Source organism: Gekko japonicus, unplaced genomic scaffold (assembly GCF_001447785.1).
Source record: "Gekko japonicus isolate JY-2015 unplaced genomic scaffold, Gekko_japonicus_V1.1 scaffold2183, whole genome shotgun sequence".
Taxonomy (NCBI): Eukaryota; Metazoa; Chordata; class Lepidosauria; order Squamata; family Gekkonidae; genus Gekko; species Gekko japonicus.
In genome coordinates this window covers 130,570-147,515 of record NW_015175428.1, presented here as the reverse complement: position 1 = coordinate 147,515, position 16,946 = coordinate 130,570, and the positions used below count along the sequence as shown (strand labels likewise).

The window sequence follows — 16,946 nt, the reverse complement described above, 5'->3', positions numbered from 1 at the left end:
AAAAGACTAGAGAGGTTGATATGGAAACATTTTGAGAACCATTCAACTTATAAACCAAGCATGTGTGTCTATCCATATTCACATAAGTTAACTACACTTGAGATACCTCCTTTCCACATACCTCAGCATGTATCCCATCTGCTGTAAATATATGAGTAACAGTCATTTCATTCTTTGTCAGTGTACCGGTTTTATCTGAACAAATCACATTGCAGCAGCCTGAAAAGCATGAAGGAGGTAGTCACACAAAAAAGTTATAACGGAAGGGACTTTCATTTCAGCAAATGGATCAGAGCATCTTCCCTGAATCTCAAGAAACAAAGAGGAACTTCAGTCACGCAAGAGAGAAATAAGCAGCAAGTCACTCTCTTCTCCCCAGCCAGACATTCCCAGCAACCTTTCTCCTCTGATAAATCTATTTTTAGTGGAAGTTTTGCTACACATCTAAACGGTCCTTGATACCTTTCACCACAGAATCTGCATTCTCAGTTTCATTGATTTACTGAATTTGTATTCTGCTTTCCAGTGTTAATTTTAAAAGTGGTATGCAATTTTTTTTAAAAAAATGCAAACTAAAGCAGTGAAAACTAATGTTGAAATCAACTACAACAGCAATCATCCATCCCTAGATCTGAAAGCAGAAGTCAGAAGACTCCCTCTTAAACATCTGGTGCAGGATGGGAGAGGACAAGCAACTAGGCAGGTTGGGGAAAGAGGGGCAAAGAAATGGACAACTGTGTAGTTGGGCAAGGGGGAGAGAAGCAGAGTCAAAAGAAGAGGGGAGAAAAAGTGGGGCCAAGGAAAAGGGAGATGTTATCCCAGCTCGAGTATTTTATAACTGAGTTTCAACAGCAGTAATACAAAATATTTGGACGATTGTTATTCCAGTGAAGAAAGCTGATCAGATGGTAAATTACAAACTTAAAGATAAGACATTTCAGGACAAATCCCATGGATCCAATTATCAGGAGGAGCCTTCCCTGGACACAAGAGGCTCTTCCTTCAATAGGAAGGTTCCTTCTGTTAAAGGAAAACACCTTTGCAAGCAAAACAGATGTTTGTAACCAGCCCTTTTGTGTAGAAGCAAGATCTGCTTTTAGCAAAACACAAAAACATTCTTTAAGAATCCAAGTATCAGAAAAACTATATAAGCTATACATACAAATAATGGGAAAAAATAGTCTACAAAAATAAAAGTCCAGTATTTTAGCCTGTTTCTATAAAAGTACTGCATAGACAGACAGACAGACAGACAGACAGCTCCTTTACATTTCAAGGTGTTTCATCAGAAGTTATACAAATAACAGCAGAACACCCTCAGCCATTCACAGTAACGTATACGTTTTGGTTTACTCTTACCTAAAGTTTCCACAATTGGGAGCTTTTTCACGATCGCCCGTTTCTTGACCATTCGCATTACACCAAGAGCCAATGTTACTGTTACAACAATGGGTAACCCTTCGGGAATAGCAGCAACAGCCAGACTGCAATTTTAAGAGGAGGTGTTGATCACTGACTGACACACTTCAAAAGTTATGGGCACAGAATCAAGTTACTGGCGAAAGTTGGAGGGGTGGAAAGTTCCATAAAAAGCTTCACATCTTGCAACAACAACACCATGACCACACCCATTTCAGCGATGCAAGGCCCTGCAGAACAAAAGCTTCTGCCTGTTCAGAGTATTGACAGGAAGAACTGTCCTCACCTCACTTCACAGTGTCAAGTGGCCAAATCTGACTGACTGCCTGCAGAATGTAGCCATGTTGCCTACATAACCTTAATCTATTAGTGCCCTGAGAAACAGCTGCAAACAGCACTCAAAAATGGCAAGGGTGAACATGTGTGTATGTGAAGATTTATCCGTTTATTTATTATTTCCATTTAGTCTACATTTAGCCTGCCCTTCCTCCAAGGAGATGAAGGCAGAGTATTTTGACTCCCTCACCTTTTATCTTTACAACAACCCTATGAGGTAGGCAAGACTGAGAGGGGTCATGGGGGACTGAGAATTTGAAATGGGGTCTCTATTGTCATTACTGTAGTACTCTAACCATTACACCATACTAACTTTTTACTACAGGTGCGCACGCACACACAGAAAAAAAATCAGGATTTTTTGGATTCTGATATATTGGACCGTAAAAAACCCGGGATTCCTGAAAAAAAATCTGAATTCAGATTCAGGTTTTTTCAGAAATCCTGATTTCTTTTTGGCTCCATTATACCCTATGGGACCATTATAGTCAATGGGGAATCTATCTGGGGGTATCCAGTGGTCTGGGGATGCTGTTTTCTGCACAGCTTCCGGTGCCTCTCCAAATACTCACCAAGTTTCAAAAAGATTGGACCAGGGGGTCCAGTTCTATGGGCCTCCAAAGAAGGTGCCACATCCTCCATTGTTTCCAATGGGGGGTGGGGGAACCAGCAAAAAACCAAGGACTGATGTCAAACCAGAATCTGTGCAGTAGAAACTGAAGGTGCGGGGGATTTTTCCAAACTGAGCAGAACCAGTGAATGTACAGAGTGCCCCGCAGAACCAGTGCCACTGTTGCAATGCCAGCTCAACAAATCCAAGCAAGAGGGGGTTGCAAGCCGAACACAGACAGCACATGTAGAGTGCCCAGCAGAACCAGTGCGTGTACAGAGTACCCAAAGAACATGTCCCCAACCTCCACTGTTTTCAATGGAGGAAAAAAGATAGCATTAGGTTTTGCTGGGCACTAGTACACTGGGAAGGCACTGGGTTTTGCTGGGCACTAGTACATTGCACTGATACTGCTCAAGACTCTGTACATGCACTGGCTATGTTAGGCTTGGAACCACCTCTTGCTTGGATTTGTTGAGCTGGCATTGCCACGGTGGCATTGGTTCTACTTGGCACTCTGTACATACACTAGTTCTGCTGGGCACTTGTCTACATGCACTGGCTGTTCTAGGCTTGTAAAAAAAACCCTTGGATTTGTTAAGCTGGCACTGCAACAGTGGCACTGGTTCTGGAAAAATCCTCCCCTTCCAACTTCAGTTTCTACTGCAGAAACTCTCTGGTTTGACATCAGTCCCTGCTTTTTTGCTGTTTTTCCCTCTGTTGGAGGATGGGAGTGGCACCTTCTTTGGGGGTCCACAGAATTGGATCCCCTGGTCCAATCTTTTTGAAACTTGGGGGTATTTTGAGTAGAGACACCAGAAGCTACACTGAAAACGTGGGTGCCTCTACCTCAAAAAACAGCTCCCCCAGTCCCCCACATAGATTCCCCATTTTAGCTTCCGGGAATCATTGACTATGACGGTCCCCCCATAGCCTATAATGGAGCTGAAGGCATTTAAAGGTGTCACAGTCCCTTTAAATGTGTTTGTGAAGCTGCAGCTTCATCCAGAATGGCATTTAAAGAGATTGCACTCTCTAAACAATAGTGGAGAAACGGGAAATACGTTTTTACTAAAGTTCAAGAGGCAAGAGCAGATGGTATTGCCAGGTCTGTGGTTCAAACTGAGAGGAATCTTGCTGTTATGGTTGTGCAGGCCTCCCCCATACATCAAGCAGAGGCATTTGCCCAGAGGTACCATCACACCCTCAATAAGTCTCCATATGATGACATCTGAAGAAGCCAGATAAATGCCCGCTCACATTCTATTTAGAAAATTATAACCTTTGCATCTGTGGACAAGTTATATCTAAAAAGCCTCTACTATCATCACCTCCTTCATTTTAACAGGGCAGTGCACACAAGTAGTAAGTTAAAGACCAGGAAGTCCCATGGTACATTAATTTATTGTGACATGAGTTTTCATACACAAGATTTTATTTGTTAGCTATATGTAGCTGGTACTGCAGGGGCAGAAATATATATACATGAGATACAATAAAGGAAAGGGTATACAATACATGGTCCATTCAACGGACAACAATCCTCGCTTACAGGGTTAAGGCCCTCTGAGATTTTGTTAAAAGAATGAACCCAATTTAACTTTCCATGTGGCTAGAATTAGCTACCAAAGCAGCTGTTGCTTTTGAAGCTTTTGGAAACAGTCATCCTTAAGCTTTAAAAAAAATGGAAGGAGTGGGGTCAGACAGCAGCTTGCATTGCCTGAAATATTTTATGCAGCCCCTGAGAGGGTCATATGATATTTATCAGAAAACCTGACCTCCTTAAAGGTGATGGCCAGATTTTTCTCCAGAGGTCTCCAAACGAATTTGTTCGCGCTAATTTCTCTCTATATGGTTGGATGTCCATGTGTAAAATCATCTGCAGAAATTTTGCAAGTCAGTTAACCTTTAGTTTTGTCATATGTACATTTGGGACACTTTCCTTTATTTCAGCAGAGCTACTTTTGAGAGAATGAAGAGCAGTCTGCTTAGTACAGCTTCATTTCCTTAGTTCAACACTATGCCTTTAAATAGATGGGACTGTTTCTCAGCAGCAGCAGCCTGCTAACATTTATGCAGCCATTATTCAGAACTGCTCCATCACCCCACCCCTCCTGTCAATGACAGCCATTGATTAAAAGACCATTCTGTGGAGTCCCCAGACAAAGTGCCTGAGGTTTTCATTGATGCCCTGGAGACTAAATCCACCCAATTATCTGACAATGTTGAATGTCAATTTCTTGTGGAGTTCTTCAGTCTATGATATCCGATCAATTGTACCATGTACTACAGAGATTAAACACTCTCACCTCACACCGATGGTAAACATATCGAGGATATGTTTTCCTTGCAGCCAGCCAACCAGCATAATTATGCCTATAATGAAACATAAGTAATTGAACAGTAAAAGATGAAACTGAAAAGATCTCAAAACAAGCAGAAATCAAACTAGCAGAGTAGAAGCAGTGATCATGGGAGTTTTTAGCAGGCTGAGCAAGTGCAAAAAGTTATGAGCCAACCAAAAACCTTTCAGCTCAGTAACTTGAACTGAGAACAGAAATAAAGACTGGTCTCCTGAAGGCCAGCTTGGCACAGATGATCAAGCAAATAGCTCCTTACAGACTGATAAAACTTGAAATGTACATAAAATCAGTGTCGGGAAGAGGCCAGGGTGATCTCAGACATTACAACTATGTGTACCACCAATCAAAGTATACTGCCCACAGTGCTCTCCAAAAGCACCATTGCCATTTTATGTGACATAGGCAATGCACGGATTTTCTATGTGCATACAGCTTCACTACGCATGTATCAAAGCTATACGGCCACAGAAAATTCACATACTGCCCATTTCACATGAGATGGAGACCATCCGTATTGGAAGCATCACAGGTAGCAAGCATTCCTATTGGTGGGCTCCTAGTACATGCCGTTGTAATGTCTGAAAAGGACTACAGTCCTTAAGTAAACAGGCCTCATCATGCAAGGGAGTCAAATCAATACAATTTTCAACAATATTCCAGCTTGGGTTCAGTTAATACTGAGGCTGCTCTTGTGGCAGCCCAAAACCATTTAATTATCATGAGAACCAGTTTATGAATAACCAGCACATTATGAAAGCCCAATCTTATAATGTGTATAGCAAGGGAATACTTGCTAGTTTATCTTTATGAAGCATGCAAGCAATCTGAAACTATATTAAGACATCCGTTTTATTTTTCTCCACATCAGTGGAACCCAGATGGACTTTCGTGCAGTCTGGGACCTGCAACTATGATAGCTCTCAGGTGGTACAAAAATCGTTATACAGAGTATATCCCTTCATCACACCATACCTCAAGAAGGAGGGGGGAAACTCTCCCCAAAATTGGATACAGCCACAGCCTGTCAGAATTTATAATACTAGCCTAGACAGACCAGGAGTCTACCTCTGTCTGACTACTCTTTTGTATGTATGATTTCTCTTGAGGCCTGACTATCCCATACTTCAGCACAGTTTTTGAGAAGCTTACATCCACTATGAAAACTAGTCAAGCGGCAAAGAAATGGGATTTCCGCCTGCTTCTCAAGAGCCTCTGAAGAGATTGGAGAAGCTCAGACAATTCAACATAGAAAATTCTCCCAGATTTAAAATAAATAAATAAATAGTGTTTATATACTTTTCTTGTAGTGTTGACAAGCAGCAGCAGTTGCAGGTGTGTAGCTCAGGTTGTAGCCAAACCCACATCAGCTCTCCTACCAGAGACTTTTATTTTGGTTAGACTCAAATGCTTGTTGATATAGCCATAACTCAGGTACAGCAGTGTTCAAAATAGGTCACGTGCTGTTCTAGTTCAGGACAAAATAGTATGGACTGTTTCTGAGATCATATTGACCCATTTGCCTCTACAGGCAAAAAAAAAGCAAGCCTAAAAATATCCAAAGACTTGTTTTCCTGGAAGCCACTTAGCTATCAGGAGGAGTGCAAATCTCACAGACCGGAAGGGCATTTTGAACCCAAAAAGTAAAAAGCAACTCACTACAGACTTGAGAAAAAGGGAGAATTTGGATATGCAAGGTATCAAAAATCCACAATTCCCTAATATTTAAACTAGTTTAAAATGTGGTTCAAATAGCACTGGATAACAGAAGTACTAGTAGTTCTAGCTACAACACAGAGATAGTCCAGTGGTCCAACTTTGGGAGTTGGGAGCCCAAGTAAGTGGTTATTTTCTTACCAATTATCCCAAATGAATACAGGGAAAGTTGTTTCCCAAGGAGATCCATACTTCGCTGCAAAGGTGTCTTTGGAGCCTTAGTAAAAACAAAGAGAAAAACTATTCTATTCTGTTGATGCATGGACTTTATCTAGGTCCTCTTGAATAATGAATATATAGCTCAGCAACTGATATCATAGCACGTACCTCCCTCCCACAATCGCCGACCTGCCCTCTTTCACCATTTGTGAAAGAGCTCAGACTAAGAAGTGCACTCAAGGGGGGGGGGGTTCCTCTCAATCATGACTTCATACATTGGAGAGATTCTGCACCTGCCTGGATTCTGACTCTTCACTAAAGGCTATATGGCAGGGCATAAATATGCAAAGCTGTATTAGCACACTAACACGATTGTAGTATTGTAGACAGAAAGCACAAGACTAGTTTATTGGTCCCCATCTTCCCCTTCCTCTTCCAACAACAATGCCTGATGTTAGTAAATGAGCTTTAAGTCATTCATCAACAATAAGCTCATTGCAAAACCATCTAGCTTTGGGGAGAATAAATATTTACATTACTCTTTATTTACACAGCTACTTACTTCTTCTGCTTGCATCATTTTGAAAACTTCTCCAAATTCTGAGTTTTCCCCTGTTCCAGTAACTATTCCCTACAAAAAAACAAACCACATTCCACATTTAAGTCAGGGGGAAATTAAGGGTTTAGTTGCAGTTATGAAATAGTATTGACAACTTTGACAATACAAGAAGAATGACTTAAGTCTTGCAAGCTCTACTTTTTAAAATATAAATTCAAAAATCCATGTGGCCCAGCTCATTTAAAATGTGTAATGGAAAAAGTGCAGTCTCTCATCTGTGATCAATGAAATATACATGTTGTTTTGTGCTAATTTTGTTGCTGATTTAATTGCTGATTTTCAGTGTAAAACTTTAAGCTGCTATATTTTTGTTGGTGCTGGTTTTGTATCAATGCTGTTGTATTGATTATTTTAATCTTATAAACTTCTTGGGGAGCCGCTGAAAGATGCAACCTATACTTTAAAAACACCCAGCAAAATAATGAATCCCAGCAAGTCCTAATCAGTCTACCAGACATCAGCAAATAAGCCTGTGATCTACTTTTTGCAAACCCCTAACATAATCAGCGAACAAGTGTTACATACAATGCTTTAAAAAGTCAATGCAAATATGACATTTATAGTAGGGGCCCTTTTTTTACTTTAAACAACTTGATTGGCTATTAAATGGCAATTAAGACCTGGAAACCCAACACAAATCCTTAAAATTAGTGTCTGGAGCCAGTGACACTACATGCTCCAGGATCATGGGTTAGATCTTATGGTGGCATGAGGTATGGCTCTTTCTCTTTCCACAGGAGCCCTGAGCATGTCTCAGAAAGGCCTGGTTATTGTTGGACCCTTGTGCGAAACCAGCAACCAAGCACAGTGAGCCTGAGGGTACGGAAAATCACCCCAATCTTGCTCTCGTCCCACCATGCTTCCACCTTTCAGTGAGTTTGGTGCAGGAGTGAGGTAGCTGTGATTCTGTTTGACTCATCGTCATCAGTGCAGTCCCTCCTCCCCCACTTGGCTCAGCCACAGGGATCCCAGCAATATACTTCAGGAGGCCGCAGGAGGCTGCTGTGGAAAGCAGAAGATGCAGATCTGCAAGTGCCTTCTGCTCAACCACATGAAGAAGTGAGCAGTGACTCACAAAAGCTCATGCCCTGCCACGTATTTTGTTAGTCTGTACAGTGCCACTGGACTCTTGCTCTTTTCTGCTGCTACAGACAGACTAACATGGCTACCCATCTTGAGAATCCAACCCCATATTGCAATGCAACAGGAAACTGAAAAATGAATGCCTGCAGTTCAAGTGCATGGGGTGGCTATCCTGAGCACTTTAATAAATCCCTGGCCTTTAATAAATCCCTAAGTTTAGTGCCCTTGGTAGGAAATACCTTTGCCTTTCCGCATCGAACAAGCGTTCCCATGAAAGCAATATTGCTTCTCGAAGTGAGGTCTCCATTAGTAGCTGCTGGTTGAGGAGATGTGCACTTAGAGCAAGGGGTTGTCTCACCTGTCAGACTGGATTCATCAATAGAAAGATCCACAGCCTTTGAAAACAAATACATACATTAGGCAAAACAGCTTTATTAAATCTGCTGCCTTCTGAACTGTCAGTGTTGATTAAAGGTACTCACGCAGTGTGCGTTCTACCCAGCCTTCCTTTTTTAGGAGACAAATCATGTCAACAACAGAATTCAACTAGCATGCACTTTAATCAAGCACATGACAAGCTGCTTCTGCCAACAGGAGCTTCAACAGCAAGTGGCAATGTGGCATGGAAAGAACACCATTCCACTTAGCATGCCTGAGGAAGTTCTAGACATGGCCTATATTTTTAGGCATCAGTCTACAGACTACAGACTATAAAATAATCAAATTTTGTTTCTACAAAGTAAATAAGATACTTACAGGATTCTAGTCTAACCTTTGCATAGCCTTACTCTGCTTAGTTTCATATTTAGAGCTGAGCCCTACCGCAAAAATCATAAGCTGCAGGGGCAAAGACAATTTGTACACTATTCGCATAATCTGCAGAATTAGAAATATCATATTGGATTTTTTACAAACATATTGCCTTGCTGATTACTGCACCAGTTTGATAAATGAGACACAATGCTGCTGCTGTAAAAGCTATGATGATTTAGTGCTTGCATATGATAGGATTTTTCAAAGTCAAGAATATCAATTTAGAGCTACTGAGCTTAAGACTATTTCACCTTTCTGCTCCTGTGCTTCTCCCCTAAATTTCAGTCACAAAAGATATGGAAAGGGAAATTAGAATTTAACACTCTAAATTTCTAAATTATAGTGACTTAAGGATATCTCAATGCTACTTCTCTAAAAAAAATCCTAGGCCACTAACCATATATTCCCCAACTAGACACAAAAATAAGGTACATCAGAATCAATTACCAGGGAACTTAAAGCAAACTTTTTAAAAAGCCTTCAAAGTCTTTAAACCAACCAAGCCAAACAAAAATTAATCACAATCCCACATGAGACTGAAACATTGGCCTTTCTATGAAGGCTTTTTCTCTTCTGTGGAGGCAAAGTCATTCTCCTCCGGGTTATGCCTATTACTCACTCCAAAGCAGGGTTTATGCAAAGTAAATTGATCCCTAAGAGGACCAGTAGGAGGCTGACCTTCCCCGGTCCTGCCAAAACAAAGTTCCATGAAGGAGAACTAGAAACTAGAAAACTAACCAGGTTAAACTTCCTCCTGTGAAAGCTACTGGGAACGAACAATGTGAATGAACGATATTCAACTATGGCCTGAAAAAAAAAGAGATCCTGATCAGCCCCATATCAGGTGAGGCAAGGATGACTTTGCCCCCACTGAAGAGAAGAAATCTTCATGGTAAGTCCGCTATTTCATTCTCCTTCAGCGGGAAAAAGCCATCCTCCTTTGGGATATATTAGAGCTAAGCCATGTCAGGAGGCAAGGAGCTCAGGATAAGTGATCTGCTACTTGGTGAAGAATTCTGCAGCCAAAGGAAGCCTCTGCTGAGGTTGCCTTATCGATTTTATAACGCTTAACAAACGTTCAAAATGATGACCGGGTGGCTGCCCTGCAGATTTCATCAACAGGGGCCTTAGACAAAAATGCTGCTGATGTTGCTGCTGCTCTGGTACAACGTGCAGTGACCAACTCAGGCGCAGGCAGATGGAGTGCTTCATATGCTTTGAATATACAGTGTCAAATCCAATAGCCAATAGTAGCTTTTGAAACTCTCTTCCCCAATGTGTGGATACCATGAGACACAAACAAGGCATGTGAACAATGAAGAGGAGCTGTCCTTTTGATATAACACAGAGCCCTGCAAACATCTAATTTGTGCTACAATTTCTCTTTTTCATACACCAGATTTAGACAAAAGGAGAGTAAAATGACTTGTTGGTTAATATAGAAAGGGAACAAAGGACGGGTTTAGCCGGAGAATAATCACATTCTGCTGAAAGTGCTTCCCTTGCTGACAGAGCTGACAGCTCTGATATTCTTGCTGAGGTCATTGCTACAAGGAAGGAAGCTTTCCAGGACAGCAACCTTAGCTCTATTCTCCTCATAGGTTCCAAAGACACTTCGTTTAAATTTCAGATTGGAAACCTGTGGTGAACAGGAGACGACAACTCCCTGTATACAACATCTGATAAAGCTGTTGAAGGACAGGATTTGTCCGTACCAGGTTAAGAATAGAAGAAAATGCTGATAACTGCCTCCCTAAAAGTGTTTGGACAGAGGCCCTGGCACAGCCCATCATGGAGATAGAGGATTATATCTTTTCAGAAGGAAAGAGAGGGTCCGGGTGCTTTCTCCTATATCACCTGTGGAACACTCTCCAGATGAGTTCATAAATAAGGATGGGAGATGGTTTTCAGGAAACTAGCATGACCTCATCCACTTCCTTGGGAAAACCTGCTATCTAAGGCTCTCTATTCAATATCTACACGGCTAGTTGTAGCCATTCTGGCTCCAGGTGAAAGAGAAGGTCCATCATTGGCAGGATCCTCTGAGGTCAAGTCACTGACATGTTGATGGGATCCAAAACTCAAGGGCTCCTGGGCCAGAAGGGGGCAATCAGTATCAGTTGGGCCCCCTTCCCTCCAAACCTGTTGTAATCAACAGAAGGGGAGGAAACTCATACAGGAGACCCACAGGTCAAGGATGAGTTAGAGCATCTTCTCCTTGAGACATTTTGAATCGAGATAAGAACCTGGGGACTTTGCAACCACCTAGAGTTGAGAAGAGATCTATGCAAAGATTCCCAGAGTGACGCACTACAGCTCTGAAGACCACTGGATGTATGCACTGGACCATTCCCCTGGGTCTATCTGATTCTGTTCAACAAGTCAGCTTCTCTGTTCAAGGAGCCCTTGGAGGTGCTGAGTCTGAACACTTGCAAGGTGTTCTTCTGCACAAATCAGAAGCAGAGTTGCCTCTTTCTGTAGGGTAGGAGATTGTGTTCCACCCTGATGACTGATATGTGCTTTTGCTGTGATATTGCCTGTCTTGACTAGGATTTGCTTTCCGGCCAGCAGATGGCTGAACACCAGTAGGGCCAACTTGATTATATGCAATTCTTGTCAATTGATGCTGTGCACCTGTTCCATTGTTGTTCGCTTCCACTAACTGACCCAGGCAATGGGCTCCACAACCCAGAAGACAGGTGTCAGTTATCAAGACCAGAGAATCCAAACAAATGAAGGTTACTCCCTTGTTCAGATTGTTCCTATTGCACCACTAAGCCACAAATCTGTGTAAGGCTGGTGAAATTGGGATTCTCCTGTGCTGACTTAGAATGTTCTGTTGGAAAGGTAGTAGATGGGACAAGAGTGAAAACAAGCCCACTGAACTATGTCCAAAGCCAAAACCATGAGGTCTAGAATTTTGGCTAGGACCATGGAATCCTCTGACCTCTTGGTTGTGAGGTTCTGAGCAGCCTGGATTAGTTTTTACTGCTTCTCCTTAGTAAGAAAGACCCTTCCCCAAGAGGTCACAATCCTTGCTCCCAGATGGATGATGAGGTCAAAAAATTACCTTGGTGGAGAGCCTCTAGAATGGATCTGAGAGATCCCATTCAAAATTTGGTTTGATGGCCATCTTTGTTGAGGGACTTCAGATCCAGGTTTGCTCTCCATTTGCCCAGGTTCTTCAGCACCAGGAAAACAATGGCATACACGCCTTTGAAAAGCTGATCCTGAGACATTTGTTCCATGGCTTCAATTCATAACAAATGTGCTATGGCCTGAAACACCAGGGAACACCACTGAGGATTCTTGGATCTGGGAGAAGGATAAACCTGAAGGAAGGAAGGTTTACAAATGCTATCTTGTAACTGTACTGAGAATAATTTTCCTGACCAGTCTGTCCTGTTTTAGATCAGATCTAAACTTGGTGGAATAACTGAAGTCGACCCCATATCATATATAGTCAGTTTTGCTAAACTGATTATTGTTTGCTCTGGGCTGACTGGAAGCAGCAGGCCAGGACTTGTTTCTCTTCCACATTATGGCCTGTAACTTCTATTGTCTCTATTGAGCCCTTCCCCTGAGAGATAAGCAGAAGGGATCAAAGGAACCTCATGATCCATTCCAAGGGTCCTCGTCTCTAACAGTGGAAGAGGTGCTAGATAACCTCCTTTTCCCTTTGGTTTCAACCAAAACCTTTTCCAGAGCCAAATCCCTAAAGAGCTTCTGGCCAAAGACTTTCTTAGTCGAGAGATTAGACTTGGAAAGGAGGTCAACCTTCCAACATTTAAGCCACAGATTGCAGCGAATAACAATGGTGGCTGCTTGAGCTCAGGCATCGAACTGTAGGGCATCCTGAGACGTCCCCGCCATGATCTCCACCACCCTTTAGATCTTCAGCAATGTCCTTTTGCAGGTGAGGGGATCTGGGTTCAGGTTTCGCAGAAGGTCATCCACCCATACCTGCAGACACCGGAGAGAACTGCAGAAGACCTAATCACTAGGAAGGAGGCTTCGTGCAGCTTATTCAGTGCTACTTCATTTTCTCTATTTCTGGGGCCCTTTAAGGCACTGTCTCCATCCTTAGGTAACACAGCCCCAGAATGCAGAGCTACCACCGGAGCATGACCAAGGGGACTTTTAAGTCCCACATAACAGAATCAGGAAGGGGGCAGAAATTTTTAGCTACAGTAAGCAAGCTGTTCCCTCAGCTAGGTACAGCCCATTCTGCTCTCATAGCCTCCTCGAAATGCTCAGGGAAGAAGCAAAGAGATGAAACCGAAACAAGTTTCTTAAAGCCTCGCTTGCCTAGATTGGAAGACGCTGAGGATTTAACCTGATCTGTGGAATCCTGTTTATAGGTGAGTGTTTGAATGACTTTGGGTAAAATTCTGGTAAAGCATTCTGCCTGGAGTAAACTACTGGAAGTTTCAGGGGCAGGGATGTTCCCCCCTGACCACTCTGCCTCTTTGCCAGATAGAACAGACTAGGCTTTTATTACTGTCTTTCCTTGTTACACCCAGTAGATGGCGGTGGCACATCATACCCATTGGGCACACGCTGATCGCCTTCAGAAACGGTAGATACAAAAGCCCTATGAGAGCGGGCCCTTCCCTTGGTCGCTGTCTTGGGCTCCAGAGAGGAATCTGAGGATTCACCAGATGATCAGACAGGGAACTCAGCACCTTTTCTGCACCTGCCAAGATACCTTTTTGATGTATAGGAAGCCTCCTAAGAATCCAAGTGAAGGGTGTGTTGGTCGCCACAGCACCTCCTACGGGGACTGCTCTCCTGCTTTTTTCCCCTTTGGAAACCACCTACTGCTGAGTAGAACATTACCTGGGAACAAAGCCCCGCTGGCCAGAGGTTGCTTCTGAAGCCGCAGGATTGGGCAGACATGGCAGAAAGGGCATCTAAGGGAGTCAGTCCTGTGAAGCCCTGCTGTGACCAAAGGTGCTTGTTCTTAGCTCTGACCTGGATAGCCCAGGCAAGCCCGGTCTCATCAGATCTCAGAAGCTAAGCAGGACTGACTCTGGCAAGTACTTGGGTGGAAGGCCTCCAAGGAATACCTGGGCTGGGACACAGAAGCAGGCAATAGTAAGCCACCTCTCGGAAACGAGGTCGCCAGAAGTCAACCATGACTTCCAGGTATACACATGTACACTCACAAAATACAAAAAAGAAAAGAAAAGAAAAGGTGCTTGTTCTTGTCAGGACGGGTATCCAGCAAATATGACATCTATTCCCACAGGAACAATTGAAAGTCTCACATTATTGCCTCACAGTTGGCTGTTCTGAGCAACAGGGCAGCTGAAAAGTACACCTTTCTCCCCAAGTCATCCAATTTACAGCCCTTTGTATCCACAGGAGCTGAATGATAGGATACCTTCTGCTTGCTGTGGGAAGATTCCACCACAAGAAAGTTGGCCCTAGGGTGGGAGAAAAGGAACTTGGCACCTTCCTCAATCCTATATATGGACTCCACTTGACATGTTGAGGCAGGCTTCTGCCATAGTGTAGCTGACAAGTCCAGTAGTTTCTGTGACGTAGAGAACAGCACTTGCAATCCTATATATGGACTCTACCTGACATGTTGAGGCAGGCTTCCATAGTTTAGCTGACAAGTCCAGCAGTTTCTGTGACGTAGAGAACAGCACTTGTCCCAAAGATTCAAGCTGCAAGATTCTGGACACAGGGTCAGTAACTTTCAGAACTGATGAAGACACGTCAGTTTCAAGAAACGGAGCCATCCTCAGCAGCTGCTCTAAGCAGAGAGGCAAGCCCTCATTGAGAGATCCTGGTGGGGGATCTCCATCATGCCATCAGGGGATGGATTGGTCAGAAGCCATCTTGGACTGACGTTGTCGTCATCGGACAGCAACATGTTGGAACCCACAGACGAATATGAAGGAGACCAATACTGTCTTGCTCCCAAATGCCAAACCCAGTGACACAGCTGAGATAGCGATTCATGTTGACATCAAGGGGAAGGCAATGGAGAGAACTAGCCAAGGGATAGTCCAGGATTTGGGAGGAGTGATCCTTAAGCGTTGGATCCAAATGAGATTGATGGCCACAATTCCTGTAGGCTCATTTTCTTTTAAACAGTGGAGAGCAGCTAGTGCTAGCTGACTCAACGGATGAACAGAGGAACTCTTCTAACCCCCTCAAATGGTCAGAGCCAGGTAAGACCTTAACTTTAATCTCACCCTCGGCCTGCGAGACCACCTCCAAGCCAACTGGATCAAGATTAGGAGAGGATGTATAAGGACAATGAGTGGGCTCTGGAAACTTCAGGGGAAGACCTGCCATAATGGAGGGCACCAGGGTGGCTGAAGCCAAATAGGCCTTTCTGCTGGTCTTATCGTGTTCATCCGTGGATTTGGGCTTCTTGGCTGGAGTTTTGGAACCTCTGTTTGACAGGATCACAGGAACAGACTATCGGAAGGCCAAATAGGCCTTTCTGCTGGTCTTCTCGTGTTCATCCTTGGATTTGGGCTTCTTGGATGGAGGTTTGGAACCTCTGACAGGATCACAGGAACAGACTATCGGACCAGAGGTGGAACAGTGCAGCCTTTCAAAACCAAGAAGATGGAACCAGCCTAAAACCTCCGCTCCGAGAGGAGACATAGACACTGGACCCCTTGTGTTACCTGTAGTCAATAAAGCCTTTTTCCAAACACCTGCATTCAGTCAAGAGGCTCTATCACGCCTGGCCTTTGGGTGAAGTGCTTGCAGACAGAGCAAGCAGAGACATCCAGAGGGACACAAGAGGCAGTGAAAGTGGTCCTTAGTTTATTTATTTGCTGTCATTTATAGTCCACCTGTCTCACTGGCACTCATGGTGGATTACAAGTATGACAGAACTACTCAGTCAATCAATAAACCAGTTTCAAATGTTGCTGTTCAGCTTTGCGTCTTCTCCCCATTCTCCCCACCACCACCAGTTCATGTCTTTCCTAGTTTTATTTTGTGATAAAATTTTGCTGTTCAGCTTTGTGTCTTCTCCCCATTCTCCCCATTCTCACCACCACCAGTTCATGTCTTTCCTAGTTTTATTTTGTGAATTTAATAGTTTTTTTTAATCTTTAGTACAGCATTGGGTACACTTTCTAAATAGTGCCTTTCAGGCCATTTGAATTCACTTCATTAAGAAGTCTTCTGACTGTGAAAGAACAGAAGGAAAAAGAACTATAAGAGACAACAGCAAAATCTGGAAGCTCCACCCTTCACAGCAGCGGAGGGAAGTATGCCCTCTAGAGCTTTGGAAAGCTTTGGCAGCATCTACTGCAGCAGGCCTGTGCAGATCCCAGATGTGGGACAGTGATCACGACAATAAAAGTCTCATTTCTTCTGCAAGTCAACGTAGCCCCCATGAAGGATGAAAACTTTTTGCGGGACATTATATTTGTATATGGGGATACCATGAGGCAAGAGATGTTTTATAGAACAAGGTGTTTCCAGAGATAACTGGGATTCAGGCCAGGTCAAACACAATACTTAAAATGGAGCTCAGAAGCAAACCAGCATAAGTGTAGATTTAAGAAGCACATTATTGATAGTCCACCTTTCTCGCTTGGACTCAATGCAGATAACACAGAATGAGTCAAGACGCTCACAATATGTGAGAATGCCAACTCAAAGCTCATGAAGAGATGAGCACCAGTATTTGCCTGCAGTTTCCAAGCCATCTTCAAGGGCAGTCTCATATATTGTGCATTAATATTACCTGGATAACATGAGCTTGTAAATCTATGTTTATTTTAAGAGTTCTAAAACTAATACTGATCTGGGCCTTTGCTAAAAAAAATAATTGAATCCAGAACTGCTA

General features: G+C 43.1%; 1 protein-coding gene across 1 annotated transcript in view; it reads right to left on the bottom strand.

Moving 5' to 3' along the window:
* Nucleotides 1-16,946, bottom strand: part of ATP2C1 (ATPase, Ca++ transporting, type 2C, member 1) — a 71,574-nt gene that overhangs the window by 31,241 nt on the left and 23,387 nt on the right. Inside the window, exons 9-14 of the mRNA XM_015425827.1 lie at nt 8,542-8,697; nt 7,163-7,231; nt 6,583-6,658; nt 4,675-4,741; nt 1,360-1,484; nt 122-219 (exon numbers count right to left, since the gene is read on the bottom strand). Of these exons, the coding sequence (XP_015281313.1) occupies nt 122-219; nt 1,360-1,484; nt 4,675-4,741; nt 6,583-6,658; nt 7,163-7,231; nt 8,542-8,697 (591 nt within the window). The remainder of the gene's footprint in view (nt 1-121; nt 220-1,359; nt 1,485-4,674; nt 4,742-6,582; nt 6,659-7,162; nt 7,232-8,541; nt 8,698-16,946) is intronic.